The sequence below is a fragment of the Copadichromis virginalis genome, linkage group LG2 (assembly GCF_057382275.1).
Source record: "Copadichromis virginalis isolate Kocher_CV1m ecotype Utaka linkage group LG2, C_Virginalis_male_GT1.1, whole genome shotgun sequence".
NCBI classification, from domain to species: domain Eukaryota; kingdom Metazoa; phylum Chordata; class Actinopteri; order Cichliformes; family Cichlidae; genus Copadichromis; species Copadichromis virginalis.
The window spans coordinates 21,159,887-21,187,308 of NC_140619.1; the positions used below are offsets into that span (position 1 = coordinate 21,159,887).

The 27,422-nt window shown below is 41.5% G+C and overlaps 1 protein-coding gene across 4 annotated transcripts in view; it reads left to right on the forward strand.

Annotated features, from left to right (window-relative positions):
- The window catches only part of LOC146717217 (mitogen-activated protein kinase kinase kinase kinase 4), a 60,585-nt gene that overhangs the window by 18,011 nt on the left and 15,152 nt on the right, over positions 1-27,422 (forward strand). Inside the window, exons 8-22 of one of the 4 annotated variants that reach the window (XM_085473050.1) lie at positions 1,706-1,760; positions 1,922-2,000; positions 3,250-3,422; positions 6,377-6,449; positions 6,860-6,986; positions 7,233-7,349; positions 7,615-7,746; positions 11,573-11,638; positions 17,586-17,900; positions 19,290-19,424; positions 21,480-21,617; positions 23,078-23,148; positions 24,481-24,560; positions 26,469-26,548; positions 26,757-26,851. In XM_085473050.1, the coding sequence (XP_085329176.1) occupies positions 1,706-1,760; positions 1,922-2,000; positions 3,250-3,422; positions 6,377-6,449; positions 6,860-6,986; positions 7,233-7,349; positions 7,615-7,746; positions 11,573-11,638; positions 17,586-17,900; positions 19,290-19,424; positions 21,480-21,617; positions 23,078-23,148; positions 24,481-24,560; positions 26,469-26,548; positions 26,757-26,851 (1,736 nt within the window). The remainder of the gene's footprint in view (positions 1-1,705; positions 1,761-1,921; positions 2,001-3,249; positions 3,423-6,376; positions 6,450-6,859; positions 6,987-7,232; positions 7,350-7,614; positions 7,747-11,572; positions 11,639-17,585; positions 17,901-19,289; positions 19,425-21,479; positions 21,618-23,077; positions 23,149-24,480; positions 24,561-26,468; positions 26,549-26,756; positions 26,852-27,422) is intronic. The other 3 variants (XM_085473059.1, XM_085473067.1, XM_085473073.1) reach the window with 3 other exon arrangements.

Sequence of the window (27,422 nt, forward strand, 5' to 3'; positions counted from 1 at the left end):
GGCAGTTCCCAGCTGCTTAAGGTGGTTTATTTGTTATCTAACATGGTGCAGACTATGCTGTGGACAAAGTGGAAGTGGCTATATTTTAATATTGAAGTTATTCAACCACACATACATGGAAATGACTGATAAAGATGAACTACTTTACACTTTTACAGTTTCAGTCATCTCACAGCTCATGAAATCCAGATGCAGGGAAAGCAGCATTTGTGTAACTGTGGTTGTTTTGTACTGTAATGCTGAGGCATTATGCTGAGTGTGGGTCACCAACCACAAGTCATATCTGTTGTGCCACACGCATGTGAGACACACAACCAAGATTCAAACATCTGCTCTTATTATTGCTTTTGCTTCGAGCTCAGTTTAGTTTCACTTGGTTTCCAGAACTCATTGCAGTGTTTCACTCTAGTTTTTATTAGTTTCAGTCTTAGTTACTAAAATGTTTTTGGATTTATCCATTTATGATTGAGGAAGTTCAAAATAGGTAATACAAAATAAACACAAAGCTTCCTGTTATGTAGACACTGCAGCCATGAAAACCCTCCTGAGTTGACAAATTTGACCAGCGTGACGAAGAGCAAGTCTGCAGACGTTTCCTGTGTGTTGTCTGTTTTAGTTATTTTTGAAAGTGCGCAATATTATTTTTTCTTCTTGTTTAGAAGTTTTAGATGTGAGTTTATGTTTCATCAACTCTATTACCTTTTACGTGAGGGTGTCAGTAAAGCACTTTAAGCTGTTTGTTGCTGTGTAAGGCAAAACTCACTTGGAGGTCACAGGTTTGCTTTAGTCCTTTTAGCTGAAACAACGTTGTGTTGACAGCCAGGATCAGTTTCTTCTTCAACATCGTTGAGGGGATAAAAAGTCCAGTCGTCGCCTTCAGTTTGACTGGCTGCTGAGGAACACGTGGTTCTGGATGTTATTGCTACTTCGCTGCCTTCCTCATGTTTTCCAGCTGACACTGTTGAACCATGTTAGTCTGCCATGGCTGTGTTTGGTCCTGACAGCCTGACACTTTTAATTATTGTTCTGAAACACAGAAAAAATCATTCTTAGTCAGACTTTATCTTGTGTTTTCATCTGTAATGTCTGTCACTAACCAACACGTGTCGATTCGCAATATTGAGCCAGTTCAACACATATCACCACACGCAAGAAGTTCATTGTCTGTGAGATGGCTTGCAAATCGCGTCGACCATGATTTAATTCCAGCGACGCCAACTTCTGTGACGTAAAGTCGTGTAGCGCTCGCTTCTCCTGCCTGTCAGATGTGGGCTGAGAAACAGCCCCGGTCTCATAGCAGCACTCAGAAATAAGTCTGCATAAACATATATTCAACAGACAGCTTCCATAAATATAAGAAATTCACCAGAGTGACAACATCTTTCAAACACAGTCCAAAATCTTTTTGCTGTGTTCTTTTTTTTATGATGCAAACCTCATCCAAAATCTTCACGATAAAGTTCGAGTTTACTGAGTGACTGATTCATTTTATCGTATTTCGCAGAAACAACCTGAGACTGTTTTTGAAGAAATTTTATATTAATCAGATCTCACACCCACGATCTGTGAACTCTGGAGACTGTTTCTGTGATTCCCAGACCTCGATGCACTACACCGCTTTTACTAATTACATACAGTCATTTTAAAATGGTATCCAAGGTTATTAGCTACAATATAACCTTTAACCCGCCTGTCTTGTTTTTAGAGTGACCTCTGGTCTTTAGGCATCACAGCCCTAGAGATGGCAGAAGGAGCCCCCCGTAAGTTAAAAACGCATCTACACACATGCACATGACTAACTGATATGCTGAAGTGTTTTACACTACATCGTATGTATTTCCCTTCTCATTTGTTCATTTATTTTTATTTTTATTTTTTCCACATCTGTGACTCTGCTGCTCTCGGCCTGTGCCCTCCATAGCTCTGTGTGACATGCATCCAATGAGAGCGCTGTTTCTGATTCCTCGAAACCCTCCACCAAAACTTAAGTCAAAGAAATGGTAAGCCCTAAACACACACACACACACACACACACACACACACACACACACACACACACACACACACACACACACACACGCAGCAGGATGCAAACAGCAGTGTTTGGGATTTCTCTTCTAAAAACAGGGCCTCTGAGGGGTCTATGTTGTGGGTTTCATGCATCTGATAAAAGATCTTCCAGCACTCTCGTCTTGAGAAGAAAAGGTTGAAAGTAACGGGCATGTCTAGATATATCAAGATAAAGTTTTTTTCTTGTTTTTTTTTTTTGTTTTGTTTTTTTAAAGAAGTCCAGTCATCCAGATTAAAAACCCACTGGTGTGTGTGTGTTCTGGATTGAATCCTATTTAGGGTTTGATTATCAGCCTCTTTCCTTTCTCTCTCCATATTTTCTGTGGATAATTGATAGGCACTTGTTGAACTCATGGTGGAACTGTCATGCTGTCTTTCATTCAGTATTAATGTCATCTGAAAAACGCTTTCTATTGGTGCTTTTAATAGCGTCAATGATTTGGGGTGAACTGCTTTCCCATTTCACTCCAGGCCCCCTTGAGGCAGAAAAATAAAGCAGCCCCACATTTTCCTTCCCAGTTTTCTATGACTTTACACACGGCGCATGTCACTGATTGTAGAGTGCTTCTGTAGGTAGATATCATCGTAAAAGTTGGACTCGTTATTTTGGATTTGCTTTTCCTCGGTAGAGTAGCGCTGGGAGAGGCGATTCTAGCTTTTATACTGTGGGTGAGTGGAAATACTTATTTAAGAATTATGTGGAGTGTTATGCAGTTCAGTGAATTGAATATTTATTTAATGTTGTCTTCTCTTCTGATTTGTTGAGTTTTATGGTTGGAACTACAATTTGTTGCTGGTTTTAACCCTACAAAAGCATTTTTATCATATTTGCTACATGAGTTTCTGAGACCTCCATCTCCTCAACATAATCAATACTTGCCTAAAAAACCTTAAAGTCTTGTTTGTTTTTTGTCTAAAATTAACATTGTTGCTAACAAAAAGTTGCCAAAAGCGCCGAATGGATCAAATGTGATACAAAAAATATATCATCAACAACATGATATAGCAAAAAAAAAAAGTGGATTTTAAAAAATGAGTCTTTAAATTAGTGATTCAGTTTAGAGAATTTAGTGTATTCACAGAAATGTGGAGGAGGTTAAGTGATACTTTGTTACGTTAGTGTGTCTGTTGTTAAACCTGCTTGTAATGCTTTCACATTTGTCTGTATTTTGTCTGCAGGTCGAAGCGGTTCTTGTCGTTCGTTGATAGTTGCCTGATCAAGAACCATCTACATCGACCCACCACAGATGTCCTACTGAGACACGCCTTCATCAAAGACCTGGCTAACGAGAGACAAGTTCGCATCATGCTTAAAGATCATCTGGACCGAACCAGGAAGAAGCGAGAGAAAGGTCAGGGCAAATAAAGGCAGTAAATTTAAACCATAAACAAGCTATTGGCTGTTTTCCTGCTGTCTGTATACAGGGTGGTTTACAGTGACAGAAGCTAGGGCTATTTTTCTGCTCATAGGCTGCTTCACATTTTCCAAAGTCATCCAGCGAGCCAGATCAGAGTCTTTGCTGGACCACTTGTGTCCCCTGGGCCTTGGGTTTGACACCACTTCTCTGCAGGGTTCACAGTTTAATTCCACGTAAAACAAAGGCTGTCATATCTGCACTACGCTGTTAGAATCTGAAAATCCTTTCAGGTGTGTCTAAGTGTCAGGGTTGAATTTATCACCATGTTTTAAAAATTGACGGTATCTTCTGGCTTTGAGCCCAGCCGTGGTGGATAACGCCGCACACTTGAGCTGAGAGTGGACCAGCTGCTCTCACGGCAGCAGCAGCTGTTTCGCTCAGGCTGCTCAGACAAACACAGCATTTTGCCTCATTTCTTGCCTGCTGTTTATGGAAATGATTCATTTGGTTGCCATTTGGTACTTTTGCATATATTCTGCTTTGTTGTATCTTCATTCATTTTGTCAAAGCTTATGAAAACATATTCTGATGCTAACAGCGCCGGCGAGGCAGACGAGGAGAGCGCAGCAGCGGGAGAATGTTAGGTCAGGCCGAAGGGAAGTCTCGGGCTGACCTTTGCTTTCCTTTTTCTGCTGCATTCTTTTATAACAATGTCTTGCTCACAAAGATGGACGAACGAAGCGAGGACGAAGGGAACAAAAGGCATAGAAACAGACAAAAGAACAACAAATTAGGAATGTGTAACACGAGGAAGCAAGCTGTGAGACGTATAGTGTGAACGTAATTTATCCTCCGCTTACTCTGGATGAGCTGCATGTGCTGAATCACTGATGCCAAAATGTGCAGTCAGACAGTGAGAAAAACAGTCAGGACGGAGATATTTATGACTCTCTTTGCTTTATTCTCATGCCAGTATTCAGACAGTGTAAGTAATCCTCATAATGTCTATTAGCTTTATTTTTCTTCATTTGCAAAAGTGAGAGAGAGAGACGCTGAGGGGAAGTAAGGAGGAAACGAATCACCATCTGGTTCTAATCTTCTGTTGGCTTATAACAACACTCTAATGACTGGTAGGCTTTCTGCTGTATGCGCTGTGTGTATGCAGTGTGTATAAGGCCATATTTGTGATTTAGTGTGTGTTTCTGTTCCCCTGTGCCCCTCCACAGTAATGAAATGTTGGTAGTGTTACTGTGAAGAGAAAAAACTTTGCAAGTTCTGCAAGAAAGGGGGAAAAAAAAGAAAATCAGTGCGTCCGGATGTGATGCAAAAACGGATGTGTCATTCATCATACCCAAGAGTGTAGTTTGGACAAAGATGTCTGTGTTTTGGAAGATGAGTCACTCCAAAAAGAAATGATTAAAGTCCCACTTTTCAGTCAGGAAAAACTAGGCCGTCCCCTCCAGTCCTTCCCGTGTCTTTCAGCTCCTTTGGAGCCCTTCAAGCATGACATCACCACCATATAAAATATGCTTTTGCCCTGTTTGTTAACGAAAGTCTTCTTTTCTGCTTCGAACAAATCCACCTGTGTTGCGTTGCCTTTTTGGCTTCTTAATGGCAACATATGGTGTGTCAAGTTGATGTTCAACTCACCCCAAGCTCCTATCACACCATATGGTGGCCAAATGTTGTTATAGGAAGCTGACTGGACCCATCTTCATGTACCCCCTTGGAAGAGTGATTGATTTTAGTGCAGTGTTCATGAAGGCGGTCCTGGTTAAAAATGACACTGGGATAGTAGCATTTTTAAACATTTCCTACCTGTGCTAACACATGCTTGCATGCATTGTGTTGCCGTGTGTCCCTTGATAAAAGGTGTATGTGGAAACGAGAGACACCTTTTAGATGGGGAAGCACTGCTGTCCTGAAATCTACTACAGCATAAAACTCTGCTCCTTTAGGCTTCCATAAAGGAAGCCTCTTTCATTTTTTGCTGAATAACTTTGCCCACACTAGACTTTTGTGTGGCTTTGATAATGACAAAATTGCTACTGGCAGCAGACGATGAAGGGGGAAGAGGGTAGGGCATGGAGGAAATTTTAATGAAATAGCGGCTTGCTCACAAAGCCAGAAACACAGATGAGAATTCCCACCGCGGTGCTGACACATCAGAATCGTTCACCCAAGACACCACCCGTGAGCGCATCGCATTTCTAACGCATCAATTTACAGTAGAGCGTGCAGTGCAGCGTGTGGATGGTGCGACTCGTCAGAGAGTCTTCACTTTCTCTGCATCTGGGGCCAGATGCATGAAGGCCTGGTGACTGACGTCATACAGTGGCTGTTTGTGCATCAAGTTATTTGAAATGTCAGTGAAAGGAAAGACAAAGAAGAAGCAAAAGTGAAAGAAATGCACTCGCTCGAAGTAGAGAAAAGAAACTGTTTTATTTTGGAGTTTCAGTTCTGGAATAATAAAAAGAATAATCTGTAGAAAAAGAGAACGAGAGCATTGGTGCTGCAAGGCAAAAAGGAGAAATGGTGTAACCACTCACAGCACAAAAGGGCAGATTATTACTACAGCAATTTATTTAAGCACCTACAATTACCAAAGAGAAGAAAAAGTTTCACGAGGTTCAGTACCCATTAAATTATGTGCCAGATGACTTAAACTGGAGATATTCATACAGATGTGCGTCTGTGCGCTTCTGTAAACAGGACAAAATGTTCTGTGATATCAGCTGTTTGCCTAAAGGTGAGATTGTGTCTCAGCTTATTTTTCATCGGCATCATTTTGGGTTTGACTCTGAAAAAGTGTGAAGTATCAGGACCAGTGTCCATGTGGGAAAAGGAGTACGTGTATTTAAATATCACCATGTTGGGTGCTGCATAGTAACTTTTTACTGTATCCACTCCTCCTCGCTTTCTCTTCTCTCTCCTTTTTACTCTCTCAGAGGGCCCAGAGTATGAATACAGTGGCAGTGAGGAAGAGGATGATGAGGTCACAGAAGAGGAAGGAGAACCCAGGTAAAGCTTTGTCACGCCAGGCAAAATATTATTCACCAGAAATTAAAGCAGGACTCAGTTACTACATGATCCTTTGTGAAGTAATAATCACACTAAGCAACAAGCTGTCAAGCACACATCATGCGTCTGCCATATAAACATATAAATGATTTTTTTAATTGTTATTAGGTCTTAAGTGATCATTGCTACTGAATCACTACAGGTTATGTTTTATTATAAGTCCACAGACAGATGTTGCTGTCCCTGGATGTCAAATAGCAGATGGTGCCGTGCACAGAGCTCACTCACTCCTAGAGTGAGATTAATGTGTGTGTTTTTGTTGCTGTGACCACTTTCCCTTCGTCCTCACGTTAACTCGAGCACGTCACTCGCACTTGACTTAATGCCGCTCACGTGTCTCTCTCCATCAGCTCCATAGTCAATGTTCCCGGCGAATGGACGCTGAGGCGGGAGTTTCTTCGACTGCAGACAGAAGATCACGAAGGCGGCAGAGACGTAGGGCGCGGAGGAGGTGGTGGAGGTCAGCGGGGACAACAGGTAGTTTGTTTTGTTCTGTGCAGTTTTGTCTACATGCATATAAATTTTAGTAAGATGCAGAGAATTACATGTGATACATTTATTATGAGCAGCAGGTTATTTTACTGAACTATTTCACATTTAGCAGTTAGCTTTCAGTATCGTGTCAGGGTTAGACAGCACTCCGCTCAACGGTGGATGAAGTCAAACATGAATCGGTTTTCTTAGTTGCATTTTAAGTGTGGTCATGTTGTATTTGACATCCAGGCGTTGCAGCAGCACAGGCAGCAGCTGGAAGAACAGGAGCGATACAAGCAGCAGATCCTGGCTGACAGACAGAGGAGGATCCAGCAGCAGCAAGAGCAACGGCAAAAGTTAGAGGATGTAAGTGCTGTTATTTACAGTGGTTTCCATAGGATTCACTCCGCATTGACACATTAATAATAAAATATTAAGAGCGAATATAATATTTTATTGTGTGTGCTTAACTTCCTCTTTCACCTTCCTCATATCGAGTCTTTAAACTGCGACCGTTGTGACTTTATGTAGTTTTACTGCAGGGAACAATGTCAGCATAAAGCCTTAATGTTTGTTTAATACTTACATTTGTTAGGTTGATTAAAACAGTTCCCTTTGTTGTTGCCTGCAGCAGAGGCGACAGCTGACAGACTGTGCCTTTCAGTGGGGAGAGCTGCAGGAGGTCTTCCTTGGGGAGGAGTCTGAGCTCCACGACAGCAGGATCTTAGTGGATGAGGGAAACAAGAGGAGCGACAGGAGACAGGTGCAGATGAACTTTTGACTTGGTAGCAGTTGGAGGATCTTTTTATACATGCATACTGAGTCCACTGTAGGTGTAGTGGTGAATTTCCAAAGCTTAGGTTTTACAGCAGTGTTATGATAACCTTACAGGAGACCTGTTACGTTTATTTGCAACTTTATCTGAAGCGAGCCCTTTTTGTCACGTCCTGAGCTCAAGATGGTTCAGTTCTCTCTATGCGCAGATAATATTAGCAAAGCTAATATGGTAGATAACCACAACTTAATGAAACTGCTTAATATATTTATCTTAAACAGTTACCATTGTTGTTGGTGCTTTCCAAAAAAGCTTGTTTGGTTTGTTAATATGATGTCGCTTGAGGAGAGGACAAAAGCTGAACTGCGTGAAGGTGGACAGTGATTGGTTTAAAAACATCAGATGTAAGCACTGATTCTTAGCTGACCAAACAGCTGTTGGATGAGCTGTAACATGTGTCCCAGGCTCTCCCACCGTGTTCATGTCTTTACCACCTTCTTCACCTGACAAGTTTTCCACCTGTGATGGTTTCCCAGGGTTTCAGATGAGTTTTAAAAAAAATGATCAGAAGCATCAAGCAGACACACAGCAACTTTGTCACTTTGTTTCTATCATATTCACGTGCTCGGTTGTTTAATTAATTTTAAAAAAGCTCCCGAGGGGAAGATCAGGCTCCATAGCTGCTTAATGCTCCACTGTGTTCGTCACCTGGCTGCTAACTTTGTCTGCTGCCTGGTGCTGGATAAGTAGTCTACAGTGCATTAAACAGAGCCTTTTTTGCCAAAAACAGCTGCCTACTGATGCTGATGAGGACTGTCGGGATGGAACAAAAGTGAAGACGTGCATAGTGATAAGTTACTTCTTGCTGAAATGTCTTCCCAGTAGGCTGACTGCTGCATGTCCTTACTAACCCCTGTGTTTGAGACATAAAAGCCAACACAACAGCTGAACGTGTATATGTGAGTGATAGGAGTGATAGGCCCCTGAGAGTCTGACCTGGGTACCAAAACTGCTCTGACCTCCAACAGCTAATCCCTAAAACATCTCATGTCTTTAGATTATAGTTTGAGCAAAGTTATATAATGTCTGTGAAGTAGCTGTCAGAGGAGTTACTTTGTGACAGGTGACTGAAACACTGTGTGTGTGTGCGTGTGTGCGCGCGCGCGCATGTGCTATCTACATTTGGTTCAAGCTTCAGAAAATAAAGCTGTGATGATGATGATGTGCACGGCACTGATAGCGGGTGCACCTGTCAGGCTTTGTCACTTGGGTGATAAAAACACACCTTCAATGTAACAGAGTGATGAAGGACCTGGTGTAGTCTTCTCAGTTTTTGAGGACTTAACTGGTGCAGGTTAAGAATAAAGTAAAAGAGGAGGTCTGTATTTGGACATTTTTTCACATTTCACTGTACCGCTGAAAGTTTTCTGAATTATTTGGAGTTTGAATAAGTTTTTTTCCCCCATCAAGACTGTTTCCCCCCCCACAAAGCTACAACATGAATATGTTTTACTTCATTAAAACTCCGTTTATTGCATCACAGAAACCTGAGACCATGAGAATGACCTTTTCTGTGAGGCAGTGTTACAAAGTAACTGTAGCTATGTGTGTGTCTGTATGCACACATTTAACAAAGTATGCTGAGATGGTGAACTGTCTGTATCAGTTTCAATCATTTTGAGCAAAGACACAAAGACACTCTTTTTACTGTTTTAGAAATTCATTTTTTACTCATTAATTTTGACACATGCTTAATGAATCTATTCCATACACCAGTGGGTTTCAATAGGTTTATATTAACACTGCAGAGCAGGTTAGTGACTGGGGATTCTTCTTGTTGAAGATGCTGTATTTAAATGCTATTAATATCTGTCTTATTTTACTGTGTGTGTGTGTGTGTGTGTGTGTGTGTGTGTGTGTGTGTGTGTGTGTGTGTGTGTGTGTGTGTGTGTCAGGGAGGTATCTGTACATGTTAGTCTGATTACCTCAAAGTCATTAAGGTCAGCATGTGTAATGGATCTATCTGATGCTTCATTAACTTTCACTGTATGTGTGTTTAATTATGCGACAGGTTCAGTGAGCACATGATGTGATCTTGTATTATGTCAGATGAATAACACGTCTGCTGCTCCCAATCATCGCACACATCGATTGATTTAGCAAGTATTGCGTGATGTAGTTCAGTTCACTGTCAGCGGCTTCAGACTGTAGAGGTCGCCTCTCCAACTGGAAAGGGAATACTCATTACACAACCTTACTTTTTACAAATCTAAATGATTTGTAGCAAGTAAGGTCTGATTTCCCTTTAAAGAGTTGCAATGTGACATTTCTTACAGTAGTGGTCAGGATGGGTTCCAGTTCTCACTGGATTAGTGGTGACGGTCACTTAAAAGGAGCTACAGCTGCAGCATGGCTCTGCTTTAATCGTGATGTCATGCTTTGAATCCTCCTGTATCGTCACAAAAACTTGGCATAGTTGTTTTTGGCCTTTTTTAACTTTTATTGACAGATACAGTGAAGAAATGACTGGAAAGCAGAGGGAGAGAGAGACAGGAGAAGGCATACGGCAAAGGGCTGTGGGCCGGACGCATATGCCATGTGGTCGCCTGCTCAACACACTGAGCTAAACTGGGCCAGTGTGTTTGACTGGATTTTAAATCATCGTTCTGACTGGCACACATTTTCATGGCTTAAACCTGAGTATAAAATGGTTTTCTGGCAAAATGCAGAACAAATCAGCACAATATCCTTTATTTCTATTGATTGGTGACTTTCATCTAATACCACCAGAAGGTCATAAACCACACGGTCCAGATGACACATGTGAACAATACATCGAGTCGGTCACTTGAAGCTGGTTATAAAAGTGATTCGGTGCACACGCAGTTTTATCTTCTATCACTTTTACAGCAGTAAGCTTGTCTGTAGGCTGCTACAAAACTGTGTTGGTGCCTAAAACTAAAATTATCTTTCTATCAGTTGAACAGGAGAGGATTTTATTGTGCAAATTACCAGTAACTTACCAGTTTAAATCAGATTAAGGTTTAAAATGTGCGTGACTGTGGTTGTGACCAGTTTGAGTGACAGCTGCGAGCTGTCTCTGAGGGTTCACCTCAGAACTGAACCTCGTGTTTGTGGTTTTAGTTGCTTTGGAGGACTTTTAACACATCCTTTCAATCTAAATACAAACTCATATGTAATGTCACTGTGGCTTTGTTCTTGTTTTCCTGTTGTCACGTGTATCACTGTAGAGTTCAGTGTAGCATGATTCCTGTCTCAGGTGTAATTGTTAGTGCTTCCTTGTTAACAAAGCTGTAATTAGTTTGTAGACTCAAGGCCTCGGTTCTCACCCTGCAACAGTTTTGTCCTTGCGCGTCCTCACAGTGGCACCATCGATTGCTCGCAGATGAGGTGAGCTTCACCTTGGATCACTGCTCAGAGGGCGCTTACGTTTGTCCTGCAGACATTTGATTTGTAATCAGGTTAAGCTGCCGTTTCAGCTTAAACCCTGTTTAGTGTGACCCTTCACATCAAAGCCCAGTGAACACAATTTGAAGCCAATGGTGCAATCACTGAAAATATTTACATAGATTAGATTTGATTAACCAGTGTAAATGCAAAAAAAATTCAGTTTGTGCTACTTAGTTTTTTCTCTTTTTTCAGAGAAATTCAAATGAGGTTATAATGAAATATTTAAAGTTGAGTGTGGCGGCTAAAAGCTTTGTGCCATCTTGCACACTCTGAATATTTTAGTTCCCACCTCCTCAAAACCTCAGAACATCTTAATTAAAGTGTGTGTGTGTGTCCTGAACAGGATCAGGCAGGCAGACAGTGGAGTGCCGATGTGTCAGTGAGGCCTCTGGACTCTGTGGCGGAGCAGGTAACAATCCTTCACTTCATATTTGTTCATATATTTGCTTGTTTACCTGTCACTCATATACGAGTGACAGCAGGTGAATTTTCTCTTGAAATATTCCAAATGTGAGCCGATCCTTCATGTGGTCGATGAAAGCAAACAGCGTGGGAGTGTCCAGACTGCACCTCGTGTCTCTTTTTCTCTTGCTTTCTTTCACCATCTCTGTATGTTCTTATGAATGTGTTGCATGTTGTTAGATGTGTTATAAACCTGGATTCTCTTTTATTTTTAACACTTCATGAACAGCATCAGTGTAAACTGTTAACTTCTCTTATTTCTTATAGTTACAGCTTTTTTTTTTTTCTTGTAGCCTGACAGTAAAATTGAAACTATTCAAAGACTTGTATTTGTTTAAATCTTTCTTAAGTAGAAATTTTCTGACATGTGAGGTGAGAAAAAAATGTGTTGCTGACAAGAGAATAAGGTTTAACCCAAAGACTGAAATGCAGACAGAGAGACAGCAGCTGGCTGTTGTTTGCGTCTCGGGTGGATGGAAGATGAAAAGATGTGCGAGTGAAGGCAGATGAAGAGTCAGAGGTGAAGCAGGTGGTGGTAATTGATCGTCTGCGTTTCATGTTTGAAGTGAAGTTTACGGAGGGTGACAGACCTGTTTGTTCTGGTGAAGTTTATTATTTAAAGTTCTCAGTCAGACATTAGAGGTTTGTAATTTTCAGTGTGAGACTACTGCAGGAATGCAGAGAAGTCTCTGAGGAATCACTGACTTACACTTTACTGTACCGATAGCATCAGTTCTCAGTTTAAAGCCAAACCTTATCACAGCTTGGCATCTCTTTTTGTTTTAAAAGGCTTTCCTCTCCATCTCTCTCTCCACTGATCCCAGCACGCCTCCTATCCTCAGTTGGGTCCTCCTTCCATCCATCCCTCTGCTCGCAGCATGGGATCTCTTTCGCTTCCAGCAGCTCTCTTTTAACTTGTCTTGGGATGATACTATATAACCTCAGTAGATGTTTCAACATAAAAATTTGCAAAACATGGTTATATTTCTAATGCTCATACTCTTCATCTCCTTCTTTAGTTCTAAAGACGCACATCTCTGTATTGTTATGATTTTGTGGTGTGATTAGACTTCTTAATTTGTACTCCACCGCCTGCACTGACTGTTAAATGGTAAATGGCCTGTATTTGTATAGCGCTTTTACTAGTCCCCCCTAGGGACCCCAAAGCGCTTTACACACCCAGTCATCCACCCATTCACACACACATTCACACACTGGTGGAGGCAAGCTACAGTTGTAGCCACAGCTGCCCTGGGGCAGACTGACAGAATAATTACATTATACATGATCTTTTCTGATGTGAGAAGTACACATGTATTGTGTGTTTGAGTCGATCATTTTTCCTTCTTCAACAGTTCAGTCTGGTTTGGTGTTCGCTGACTTTTTAGACTACAAACAGAATATCAGACCTTACCATGACACTGAGTCAGGAAAGACTGCGTTTCGAGTGATCGTGGAGTCGGGTGTGGGTGAGATGGTTAGGTTGGCGAGGCAAGAGTGGACAAACTGTGCTTGTGGGCAGGCAGATAGAAACGCAGACTGGTGGTGGAGGCAGAGTGAGAGCAGGCAGGTGAAGGCTGCTTTTGTGCTGCAGGAGGGTGGAGGCTGAGCTGGGCACACGAGAGAAGTGAAGAGCTGGCAGTCAACTGAGTATAAGAGACTAGAAGCACTAAGGTGACTAAAGTGGGCAGCTACTAAGTTAAGTTAATTGCAGTTTTGAGCCCCAAATGTTCATCTGAGTGAAGAAATCTGATTATTTATTTATTATTTTATTTTATTTAGAAAGAGGGGCAATACATATTAATGAACATTTTAACAAATGTAAATATGCCAGATTATAGCCTTGGGCTAATTTCCATCTGCAGACCCTCTGACAGGTTGGTGTTAAACACAAGTTAGTAAAAACATACAGAGACAATATTTACAGATCATGTGACAAGGACAAAAACAGTGATCACATTATACTAGAACAAACAATGACAAGAAGAGTGGACAACAGAGGACAGTATAGATTTCGATAACGGAAACACATCAATTATATTGCACAAACCCCAGTAATAATAATAATAATAATGGATTGGATTTATATAGCGCTTTTCAAGGCACCCAAAGCGCTTTACAATACCACTATTCATTCACTCTCACATTCATACACTGGTGGAGGCAGCTACAGTTGTAGCCACAGCTGCCCTGGGGCAGTATTGCACATGCGCTGACTGTCCTGATACAGACCCTGTGCACGAGAAAATGCTTCCTGTTCCTGTTAAAACTTCCTGTTTTAAGACCGGACGTAGGGTTGTACATTTCCGGTAGCTTTACTTTGAGGTCAATCGCTACTGTGAAGATGGATTCCTAAATTATGCCCAAAATTGCGTAAAGTTACAAAGAGCAGAGGTGGGAACACTCACCACTGCTGTGTCATAAAAAAATCAAATGATCAATTTTGACGTTTGAAGAGTGCAGATCGATTGGTTGTTTACATCACTCAACACGAGCAGAACTGCATTACTGCATGCAGAAGACACCTCGTCCACATCTCTGTATAGTGACAGTTCTTATGATTGAAACTGGGAAATGTTCAGCATTCAAACTACAGGTGAACATTAGTCAAAGGTTTTCCCATTATGTCGATATGCACAGGGCAGCAGCAGAGTATGGCAGTCTGAGTTTTACTCATTTCCATCACTGTAACAGAACACATGGATTTCCTCTGTTGTCTGTTTTGGTTCTATTTTCTCTGTTCAGGGGCCCGTTCTTCGTACGTCGCTTACTACATCCAAGATCAAATGACACATCCAAGATCAAATCATCGCGCTAACTCTGAGCTCGCTATTCCGGTTCCCCGAACACACCTGTTGTTGACGATTAGTATAGCTGGATGAAGTAATGTGAGATCACTGGGTGGCCCAACAGGGGCTACGCATCGATAGTAGAAACATTGATCGGCAACCCTCTGATTGGTCGGCGAAAATGTCGAAGGAGCGTGCTCGGTATTTTTCGGCAGCAGAGCAAGAACTCTTGATTGAGGGATTTCAGGAGTTTCAGAGTTTAATCAGAACGCAAGGGAACACTGCAAAGGCTGCAAAAGCAAGGAGAGAGGGCTGGCAGAAAGTTGCTGACAAATCAAACTCGTAAGTAATTTATTAATAACAATAATAATGGAGTGGATTTATATAGCGCTTTTCAAGGCACCCAAAGCGCTTTACAATGCCACTATTCAATCACTCTCACATTCACACACTGGTGGAGGCAGCTACGGTTGTAGCCACAGCTGCCCTGGGGCAGACTGACAGAAGCCAGGCTGCCATATCGCGCCATCGGCCCCTCTGGCCAACACCAGTAGGCGGTAGGGTAAATTTATTGTATTACACTATATTATCCAATATTATATTACATTATATTATGTTATATTATATCCCCTTACACATTAGAGCCACAACAGGACCCACTAGAACATGGGAACAAGTAAAAGTGGAATATAAGAATATGCTACAGAATGGTAATATTTATCACTTATATTGCTTGTCGTCTCTTGGAAAGAGACCCTGAAATAATCTGTTTGTTTGTTCATAACAGCAACCAAGAAAAGGGCAGAGCAAAAAAAAGACAGGTGGTGGTCCTGCACCCCCTCGTCAACAAGTTGGTTAAGTAAATAATACCCTCACGGGAAAATCGATATCTCTCTATGAGCACACTGTCGCGCTGAGCTAAAGGATCCTGTCTGTCCCGCAATATACGCTGAATTCTGAAAACTCTCCTTATCAATCTTGCACCTTCCGCAATGGGCTGCTCGCGTATACGGACAGGACATGGCTGCGACAGACTTCCCAAATCCACCTTCGCTTTTATAGCCGTGGTCTCTCATCTTGATTACACAAAGTAATTTGCAATTACTACTCTGAAATATGAATTACATCTGTAATAATCACATACATGTAATAGAATGTTAATAGTACATTTCCCTTTTTTAGGAAATGACCTGTATGTATCTGTGTGAAATCAATAAAAGGATCAAGTGCTGCATTATCTTTAGTTACATTGATGTTATTTATTTATGGTGAAACAGTGGTGGAATATCGCTGTTGCTTTCGTATGAATGACGCGGACATACCTGCGTGGCCGCGATCTAATCCTGTTTACATAAAGTGAACCTGCTCCCGAGCAGGTTTACGCTTACGGCTCTGTTGCTATGGCAGCAAGTCCCGGATGAGCTTCGGGGAACCGAACGATCCAGGATCACGCGAAATCGTCAACAATCTCATCCAGCTAACTTACTTAGCGCGGTACGAAGAACAGGCCCCAGATGTTTATCTTGATTGAGGTTTATGTTTTAGCTGGAAGAAAAACAAGCTCTGGTTTGAGATTATATATAGATCTGAAATTAGTGATAGTGATTCTCTATTTTGTCTCCGTCTCACAGTGTTGGACAGCAGACGGTGTGTTTGTAATGTTTCTGTGTGTAGGCCTTGTGTTCAGGCGCAGTTTAGTTAAACAGGATTAGGAAACTATGCTGTGCATTCTGACTGCGGCTTCCATGTTGTTTCCTCATTCTCAAGAAAACTGCATTAAAGTGATTTAAAGCAGTTTTCCCTCGATGGCAGCAAATACCTGAGCTGCTGTAGTTGTTGTCTTAAGCACAGACTGGACGTCGTTGTTAAATTGTTCTCACAAATCCTGAAGCGATTTTTTTTTAACCTACTTACTTTCCCCGTGTTTCTGTTCTCTAATAAACCACTATAACAGTTCATGCTTTAATATGTCATATTTATTGTCATGTGACTAATGTGACTCTGGCCAAATCAGACCATAAAGCAGAGCGTGCAGTTTTAACAGATCTGATACTGTGTGCTGAAGGCTGATCTGCTTTAAATATTGCCAGGATACATAAATTCATCCATGTTTTTGTAAAAAAAAATATAATTTTAAATCATGTTCCGGACAATATAAAATTCCTGTTGGATGTGTTTAAGAAATGAATACATTTATAGTTAAATACTGATGTGCAGACGACACCATTGGCTGATTTATTTACTGCTTCATTCCTGTCAGTGTTTGCTGTTTAATGAATGTTTCCCCTGTTTGTTGCTTTACCAGTTTGTGTTGTTGAAACTAGCTTAATAGGCCAGTGTGTGTTATATTTCTGTGCTATATCTGTGGGCTGAGCCTGGGAGTGTCCTTTTCATTGGGGATGTACAGCTAACATTTAACACAAATGACCTTTGTTACCCTCATAGTCGGCATATAGTTATATACTGTATTTGATACAGATGTACAGAGTTAGTTGTACATGAGTTGGAGTGGACCAAACCATGTAGCACTGGTTAGGACAAATTTGGTGCCATATAAAATGGGGTGTCAGCACTAGATTGCTAAAATAAAGCTTAAAACGAAATTTTGTTAGCAAAGAAAATCAATAGCCACGTCTTTAGTTTTTTCTACTACAATTGATTGCTAAGCATGACCATTTAAATTGACGACTTAAAAGTGACCGTTGTACAGTTAAAACACTTATTTTAAGTGTGCATATTAAGCCATTAGGCCATTTAAAAAACCACTCTATCAAAAAAAGGGTTATTCCACATAAACTATACGTACATTTAGCTGAAGTCCATTTGTCCCGCTATAATTGACATTTGAGTAAAATCACATTTTCATGTTCATGGGGCATCTGCCACTTAAATCACTTTGACACTACTACTAGTAGTTAAATGAGCAAAGATGGTGGGAAACGTTTCAGTTTGTCTTTGTTCATGTGATTGTGTTACATTTGAATCTTGTGAGTAGCTTTGTAAACTGTTTGGGTGTTACTTTGTAACACAGTATACACGCCGTTTAAGAAGGACACTTCCAGGCTTTGTCAGTTTGTATTTCTGCTCTTCATGTTTGCTACATAGAGAGCAGTGGCTCCAAACCAGCTGCTTCAGCGTAAGGCCCAGCATTCGCAGTCTCGGCTTCAGTCGCAAGCCAAGTCCCAGCCCCTGGCCCAGCATCAGCAGCCCTCAGCGGGCAGGAGATCCCACCGCACCCTGCCCAAGGACCAAACCCAACTCCTGTCCCTGCAACACGACCACAGACACAGGGAGAAAGAGCAGCAGAGGAAAAGAGAAATGCCTGTGGCATCACCCCACAAGCTAACAGCTAATAGCGGGAACACTGCTGCTGCCGCCGCCGCCTCTCCCAGGCGCTCTCCAGTCAGTCAGAGCTCAGCGGTAAACCCTGCCCCCCTCAGCCTGCTAACATCTTCATTTCTTCTACACCCTACCTGGTCTTTTTGTACTTTCTCTTCTTGCTCACCGGTGCGAATATCATGCACTTTTTTTATTTGTTGTCAAAGTGCAAACATTTCATTTTTGCAACGCTGTGATGATTTAATCAGCTTTGGCTTTGTTGCTTTTCATGTAAATGCATGATGACAGATGAAAGACTGTCTGTGGGGGGTGGAGGCTGAGGATGCATGTGGTTTCTGGCCTCTATTCATATCATCGAAGCTAAACCACACAAGGAACATGAACATGACCCACTGGTGTTATTTACAGAAATATGTTGAGACAGTCACATGATCGTGGTGATTGAAAAACATTTGTTTCTGCTCCTGATGTTATATTAGACACTCTCCAAACCACAAATTTCTGAACATGTTGAAAATATTTAAGCCTGAGCGCCTCGAAAGGAGAACAGGTTGAAACACAGTCAGGGCTTCACAGAGTCTGCCTTTAGGACTTTAATGTCAGGGAAGCAGAGCTGTGTCACAAATATAATATGCTTTTCGTTATTTTTCAAAGCTATACTGTACAATAGTTTATATTAAACATTAGGGCAGCTCAGCTCAGTCTTCAGACTAGTCTAAATGCACAGTTTCATGGCAGCTCTGTTTAGATTTCCTTTATTTTAGCCTTTGGTTCCGTGTAATAAGAGACTATTCATAATATGCTCTTCTCAGAAACACATCTCGCCTGCCATCTCCTCTTTAAATGTTTTGCTTGTGAGGGGCAGCGAATCACAGGAAAGTTTTATTAAAATAGGGTTGGCTTAAAGGGAAAGCTGTATATGTTAAACAAAGACGCCGGTATAAGATAGATGAGGATTATTTTGAACCAAGAACCTGACAAGACGACTCTAGAGTCCAAGAATGAAAAGATGGTGCAAAGATCAGCATAAAAAGTTCCCTTTGAGGTTTTATATTTTCATATGTTGTTACATGCTTGTTGAGAGATTAAAGGCACATTATTACATAAACTAGACCCCCCGATAGTTATGTGGACAATTTCAGTGTATAAACTGTTAAAGAAAATAAACTTTGAAGTAAATCAAGACTTTTTTTTTCACCCACGACACTTCAGAATCGGTTTAATTTGCCCTTCTTCTTCCTGCACAGGCTATTTTTGTCTCTTTAGTCACTTCTCATTAGAAACATTTTCACAGTCTCAGAAATGGCATCTTTCAAAATGTCATACACCTCGATGATAAAATTCAAAACTCATTCCAACCTTCATTCTAACCTCATTTAGATTCGCTCCTAACCAGACGACTGTGTCCGTTTGTTTATGTCTATTTAACAACAGACATAAACAAACTTAATGGTTTGTTTTATATTTTAGATGGACTTCCACGAATCAAACTTAGCCAAATTGCTTTTAGCTGCTGGTCTTCCTGGCCAGATGCACTCGAGGCTGGGCTCCGGAAGCAGCTCTAGTCCTTGTACCCCAGCCATGCAGAGAGCTCACTTCATCCAGGTATACAACAGATGTGTCACATAGCTCATGCATGCAATTGTGCAATTCTAACACTTTGGGTAAGGCTACAGTCCCACTAGAGAAAACGATGAATGGAGACCGCTGTGTGACCAAAATTATTGCAGTTAACTTTGAAAGGATCACTTCAACGATGGGGACCAAGTCTGGGGACCACTCAGGCAGTTGCTGTCTTCAAACTTTGGCGCATTAAGTTAGTGATGAAATGGCAACAAGGCAGCTTTCAGTTTTGAGTAGGAAAGGGCATTAGTGCAGTTAATTAAGTCTGTTCCCATCAGACTTGTATTGTTGTATCTGAACCAGGGTGGACTCACACAGCCAACAATGCACAATCTGCAGATCAAACATGACCGTCTTAGACTGGGCCAGATCTAAACGTGGCAAATGTACCAACAAGCAGACATAGCTTGTTCATTTCTTTAATCACCTGCATTTTATTAAGAGCAAGTTTGCTCATCAAAAATGAGGGCATGAATAATGCGTGCAGGGTTTCTGTTTTTCTCTCTGAAACGTGGCATTTAGAATAAATGTTTATAAGGGTGAACTCTTCTGTTACACGTTGCTGTAACAGAATGTGTGCGTGGTCCTGAGAAGAGAGACTCGGGTGGAGCGAAGTTACAAACTATTCCTCCATGAAACCTCGAATCTGTGTCCAGCAGCTTAATGAAGATGCTGTTATTGTGCTGTGTGCATAAATGCTTGCATTTATGTTTTTCTGCAGTATGTGAAACTGAGCTTTGCACCAGGGCCTTGCTCTCTGAAGAAATGTTATGTGCGTAGTTTGTTGGCTTTGCTACTGATGGTGCAGCTGTGATGAGCTGATAGAGAGGAACAGGAACACTCCTGAGTGATAAGATCAACCCTAACTTGACTGTCATTCATTGCGTCATTCACAGAACCTGCGGATCATGATGCTGTAAAACATGATACAGAGCCAAAGGATTTAACGTGTATAATAACTTACAGATGGAAGTTTTAAAAACAGCGTTTTGTCCCGTTGCATTTGGACATTATTTCTTATTAATAATAGCATAGCCGGTCAAATATCAAAGTCCAATTAATAGCTGGATTTTAAGAAAGAAGAAGCTAAGAAATAAATGTTGCCGCTCCTCTGTGTGTGCGCACTGCTGAGAAACAACAGGGAGATTGTGTACCGATTTAGTAACGTGAATAAATGCCTGAAACATTGGAAGCTGCTCTGCTCGCTGGAAAGAAGGAAACGACATGGACTGGATCTGGATTCTCCATCTCCTCACTTTGACACTTCAGTTCTGCTCCGTTTCAATAAAATGTGTCTTATTGCAGAGGAGGAATATGTGGAGCAACAGGACAAAGCCAAAGTTTTGGCACTGCACACAGTTTTGACACATCCAGCCGTGACAATTACGCACTCTTTCTGATCGCAACTCTAATTCCAAATAAATGAGCATTCCTAGCAGCAACTATCGTGCATGTTGGATGAAGATATGCTTTTCACTGTTAAATTTCAGCAGTGTTCAGTAAATAACCTGCCACAAACCTTTGTAACTTGGGTTTTGATGGTGCAGATAAGTTGCACTAGTTGCAACATGTTGACAATCTGTCTACATTTATAAATGACATAGCAATTAATCACAACCCTTTGCCAACCTACTAGAAAGTGACTACCCTCAGTCCAAGTCAGACCAAGATTTGTTGCCTTATGTTGAAAAGTGGTCAACCAGAGGTTGAGGCTGCTGCACGCTCGTGCCACAACTACTTGCAATTAGCCCCAGACAACAAAAACAAAATCACCATCCAACTATTCATTCTCCTTGGGGGGATGTTGGAGCCTATCCCAGCTTCCAGGGGGCGAGATGTGGGGTACACCCCGAACAGGTCCCCAGAATGTCACAGGGCCTATTTACTCACAAACCTCTGGTGTTTCTTGGTCCCTCGGAGGTTGCCGTCCTGCTTTTACTCCAGTGTGACTGAAGCCTAATATGCTCATTTCGGATAAATGCTAAGTGCTGTCACGAGGTACTATTTAATAACTTTTTACATTTTTTTTTTTCCCAGAATGAAAATCTTCGTTCAAGTCGGGATGCCCCACACAGCAGCTCTATGTCAGACATGGCCATCTCCCCTTTGTCCCTATTTTCTCCCGTGTCCCCAACTGACAGTGTCTTCTGGGACTCTGTGGAGACTCCACCCAAAGTGAGTATCATCTGTTTTTAGTTTCCAGCTCCTTACTGGGTCACGGTGCAGATTTGATGATTGGCGTGAACGAGACATAAGTTCAAGTGATGCATTTTGTTCTTCTGGCTCCCACCAAAAGAGGAAGTCTTTGTTGTGTCCTGCATCACATGAGCACAGGATAGAGAGTGTGTGCGTGTGTGTGTGTGTGTGTGTGTGTGTATTTGGCATCTTGTATTCTGATCAGTTGCCCAGCTAAGGAAGTGGTGCATTGAGCACGAGGTTGTTATGCGGCTGGCGTGTTTGTCGTCAGTCTTTTGTGTGTGCAGCAGATAGGAGGGGAGGAAGGGACTGTGTTTTACCTCGAGGTTTGTTGTGAAATGCCCCCAACTAAAATCATCTTTCTCACATTTACCTCATCTCACCTGCTAATATCGCGGCTCTCCCTGCTAAGTGATGTACAGAGTCGGTGTATTTACCAACAGAACACCATATGGGGTTGATGAAACAACTTATAAGTACTACAGAGACAGCAGGGGGGTGCAGTAAAGCTGTCTATTTGCTGTGTTATGTTGTTGATCTAACAGGAGGCCATATGGTGCTTATAGAGAGAGCAGCTAATAAGTCAGTACACTTTCTTGCAGTGTGGTGACTTAAACAAAGGAGTGGCTGTGAAAACACTGGGTTAAACAACACTACAGTGTGAGTTATGAGGCAGACATTAATGACTTTTCCTGTTGCCTGAATTCACATAACTTACCCTCTGAATAGTATTATGATGAAACTTAGAGGGCATTTTTATAAATCCCTAAATTTATAAAGGTTTTGAAATGCTCTTAAAAAAATGTTTTAAAAGCCTTATATTTGACGTGTCTAGCACAGTTGACGGGAAGCGATAGACACTGGTGCAGCTCAGTGTCTCTGTGGGTGTCTGCGCTTGTGCAGATGCAGGATGTGGGCAACTCGTGAGAAGGACGATAGGTATTTCCACAGCTCTCTTCCTGCATTCCTGGGTGTGTCTTCCTCTCTGTGACTTTGTCACTTGACCCAAGAGATGAGAGGTTAAAAGGCTGCCAACTGCTTGACCGAAAAATACACACACACACACACACACAGATCTGAAAAGAGAAATTGCTCCGAGTCAGATAATATTTCCACACTCTATGATTTGGATGTGGCTTTGATGTGTTAAGAGGGGCAACATTGAAATGTTATGAAATAGCAAAGCCAAATGGTCTCATTAGTTTCTCAGTAATAAATGTCTCCTCGAGGGTTATTAAAGATTTTATTGCACTCTGCTCTGCAGCCTTTCAGGCATTGTAAATGTAAAGGTTTCATAACCACATAAACCTTTTTTAGAATTAGCTCTAACATACTTTGACTCGACAGAATATTTAGTTTGAAAACAAAAAATGAAATAATCAGGCGGGAGCTTTGTGTCCACGTGGTTTTATTAAATCTATTTTGCTTTGATCTTTCAGGTCCCAGAGCGCACCACCTCAAAGTATTACTGCAGGGAACCGATGATGGGACACAAGAGGGCCGCCTCAAGGTAGAGCACTAATACATGATGTCCATACAAGAACCAGCACTTGGTTCACCAAGTCGGTGCCAAACGTGGCTGCTAATGCTAGAGGGCTAACACGCGTAGGCTACACTAAGCTAGGTCCTGTTCATAATGTTAGCAGGTTGTCATTACAGTTCAGTCTGTACCAACACAACGAGTCTGGTGTGTGTGCAAAATTTGATTTGTCTGAGGCATTTTTTTGGATCAATTTTTGTATTAAAGTGTGTAATGTGATTGCCATTAGTAGAGACCATCACATGGGTTTGTGACAGAGCAGAAGTGTGTTTAAATGTTACAGGTTGCTCATTTTTCACACATAACAATATCAAAAACTCAGCAAGTGTCACTTGCAGTGACAAACCCACTAATAACTTTTAGCAGCACTTCAGTTTCCTCTTTCTTGAAGCGGTCTTAAGTGCAGTTTTTTGTTTTACAGAAACCCACTGCACACCACATCTGAAGTATTAGACAATAGCAACTAGCTAGTGACTGAATGGGAGCATGCAGCATCTAAATGACTAAACTTTACCCCAGAAGAGAGCAAAAAAAGATCAAATACAAAAACAAAGAGGGAAACTTGAGACTCTTACATGATGACTGTTGGTTTAACAACCATGTTACTCATTGTTTGTGGTGCAAGCAGCCATAAACCTCACCTGGGTTCTTCTTCTGTTGAGAAATGAACTCTTGGAGCAGTCAGCACAGACACAGTGTTTGTTTTTTAAAATGCACACGCCAATGCACGGGAATCAAACTCGATAATTAATGAGTTTTAATGCAGTTTCCAGAATCACAGTGAGAATAATTAGCTTCAGATGCAAAGCGTTGTTCAGCACCTCATTTGTCTACCAGCGCTTCACATTATCACATTATTTTACTGGTGTATATATCATATTTAGTATAAAATATTAATTGATATGAAGTTAAACATTTTATTTTAGTTGTAGTAAACTCTAGTAAACTGTCTTTTAAGCTGGCGAGTCATTTTTCTTTTAATGCCTCATTAGAATAAAATGTCTCTTTACCACAGTGTTGTTGGGCCTGATTTATTGTTGGTGTTTGTGTGGCGCTCTAAGTCAGCATGTCGGCATCCAACTCGGGAGAACAGCAGATCAGATTCATTTAGCCTGGATGATTATTTTTGATGAGATGAAAATAATGGTGGAAAAACTGTCACTGCAGTGACGGCGTGAAGGACGTTCTCAGATCAGGACGGAGAGATGTATAGTGTTGATCACAATTCAGCTCACTTCCTGTCTTTAACTGTCTTTAACTCTGCGTCTGTAATGCTGTCTGTGTGTCTCTCTCGCCATCTAGTGGCAGTCCAGTGTCTGCAGCAGATAAGAGTGGGAGGTGTGCGTCCCATGGAGGCTCCTCTTTAAGCAGCAACCATCCAGGTGTGTGATGCCTAAACACAGCTCACCTCACTAACCTCAGTCCTGTGCTGTTGGAGTAACAGAGCACAGTGTCCTTGCCTTAGGGTTCAGTTTATATTGTGCACTAATAATCTTGGTTCTGCCATCTTTGAACAGCTAAAAGCACTCGTGTTATTTTAGTAATGACATGTGTTTGCAGTGTGTTTGTTTTTGACTGCTGTTCTCAGCAGCGCTTCAAACTTACACCTTACTTGCCCATGTGTGTGACACTAGTGTGAACAGCGTATGTGGGTGTGATCTCATGGGTGCCTGGCGTGGGTTGGGGGAGGGGTGTACGCATGCAGAGTACACTACAACAGAAAGCACAACAACAGAGCGATGTATTCAAAGCCTGCCCTCTCCACCCGCGTCTCCGGCGAGAAAGAAACAACCAAGTCATCTTTTTCAAAGTTCTGCTTGGTGTGTCCTCTGTGGTCGGCAGCAAGGAAGCTGCACTTCTGCTGGGATAGACAGAGGGGAGAATATGTTTAGGATTTCAAAGTTGCCCTCTGCGTGTAGTTGAAAGGAAACACCGTTTGATGCCTCCCACTCAGTTTGGCTGCTGGCCTCAGCCTCCTTTGTTCGAAGTCACAGATCAGACATTGTTCTTGACAGTCGTGTAGCTCCTCTGTGGTTAGACGAAACCTTTATCTACTCATGCTACAACTGAGAGAAAGCCGCTTACTGCTTTGTAAATAGTAAAAGGAGCGTTTGATGTCTCGATTTATTGAATGTGTGATACTTAGGCTTACTTAGGTGCCCCGATGATGTTATTTCCACGAACACTTTTGATTCCAGCAGCACAGAAAGACTTTCTTCTCTCTCACGCTTGATGGAAACACAACAAACAGGAGTTGTTTCCTGTTTTGTTCCATAAAACAAACTCTTTATAAACAGTCGTTCTTTGGGTATTTAATTACCTTCTTGAACGACTTGATAACCAACCCTAATGTAACTGTCCTGTAAGTCTCTACTTCATGATTACAATGCATCACATGAATCTGTGGAAAATATAAAGGGAGTGTTTGAAGTGACAGCATGACAAAGGCTTTATTTTTAGTCCATTGTTTTTGTTTTACAGGCTAAATCTTTACTGTATTGATTTAGTTTCTATTGTTAAAGTTTGAGCTGCAGTATTGTGCAGTTTTCAGGGAAATGGCTCTAAAACCCAACAGTAAACTACCAACCAGCACCAAGAGCAGTTAGACACCAAGTGGTGAGCCAGATACTTCTGTCATGTGGAGATAAAAGAAAATAGAAAGAAAATAGAGCCCATTTGGACAGAGCGCAGCTGAAATGCTAGTGTATAAGTTTAAGTAAACTGTGGGCTGGACTTTTAAAAGGTGGATTGTAAATCACTTTTCTTCAAATACACTATGAACAACATGCCTCTGTCTTATGGAAACTTAAATATATTTTTATTTTAAATCACCTGGGCAGTTTAGGGAGTCATTATTAAACATTCCCCTGGAAGCTGCAGGTGGATGCTGGAGTTTAAACAGCACACAGTAATGCAGTGACATGAAGCTGAGATTGTGGTTCACACATTTGCCTAACGAGCTAAAGATTGTCCGTTCGATCCCGGGAGGAGATCCAAGTCATTTCAGTCTTTTCCCAGAGAGGGCATCCAACATTTAAAAAAATCTGTCAAATCAAACATACCGAGCTGTGGTGACCCTTTGTGAATAAGGGAGCATTTTTTAGATTCAGAAGTGTTGCTGTAGACAATGAGGACAGTACAGCTCGAGTAACCTGCCTGAACTAGCTCACAGCCTTGGGTCCATTTACTGTCTTTAAAGCAGTCTGGCAAGAAACAGGTATATTTACACATGAGATTCCACATGTAACTCTCACACTGATTACTGCTGCTAACATATGTGTGTGTCTTAGGTTACTTCAAGCTGGAAAGTCCCCTCCTGCAGCACCACCCACACAGGAAGCTGGATAACATAAGCAGTGGACACACACAGGTAAGTGTTGTTGGAGCATGTGTGCAGTCTCACTGGTTTATAGAGTTAAATTGTTTCAGTATATCATAGTATCAGTACAAAGCATGCTTGCACATGTCATCTAGATCCCTCTTCCTCATTGATTTGAAACTTGCTTCATCACATTAACATCAATGATTTTTCTCTCTGTCCAACTCATTTTTCCGGCTACTTCCTTTTCCTCTCGCAGGGAATAAAACCCGCTCTGGGTCGGCTTAACAAGGCCGCAGAATACTCTTCTTCTAGCGATGAAGTCGGCAGCAGTGATGACGAGGAGCGAAGCGGGTAACCAAACACATCCTCAGTGTATTTATGATGCTGTATTCTTATTGTTAGAGGTTATTGTTTAAGAAATGTTCCCATCAAGCTCATCATGTGTTTGACCTGCTCGACAGTTTCTTTTAGCAAAAAAAACTAAGTGTCCTGCTGCACATGAAGGAGTGAAGCAACTCTTTTAGTTTCCAAACAGCACTGTGACGAAACATGATGTGTTGCACTGATAAACTGATATTTAGAATCTAGTAAAAAGTCACAAAATTAGTAATTCTGCTGCATCTACTGGGAGAAATGAGCACTGAAATATTTCTGCTAAGTATGAAGAGGAAATGAAATCCAAGTCTGTTTATTGTGATTTCAATTCCTGTGGCAGTAAACCTGGGAGAAGCCAAGTATCTCATTTGGTTTAACAGACCTGAAAGCAAATTAGTGTTACTATAGTGTTGTTTGTGAGTTAGTCACAGTCTGAAACAGCAGGTGTCATTAGGATCCAGTGTGTTGCTTTTATTGCTGAAGGATGCATCAGTCTTGTTTCTAACTATGAAATATGACATCTGCAGTCGGTCTCTAGTCTAAAATC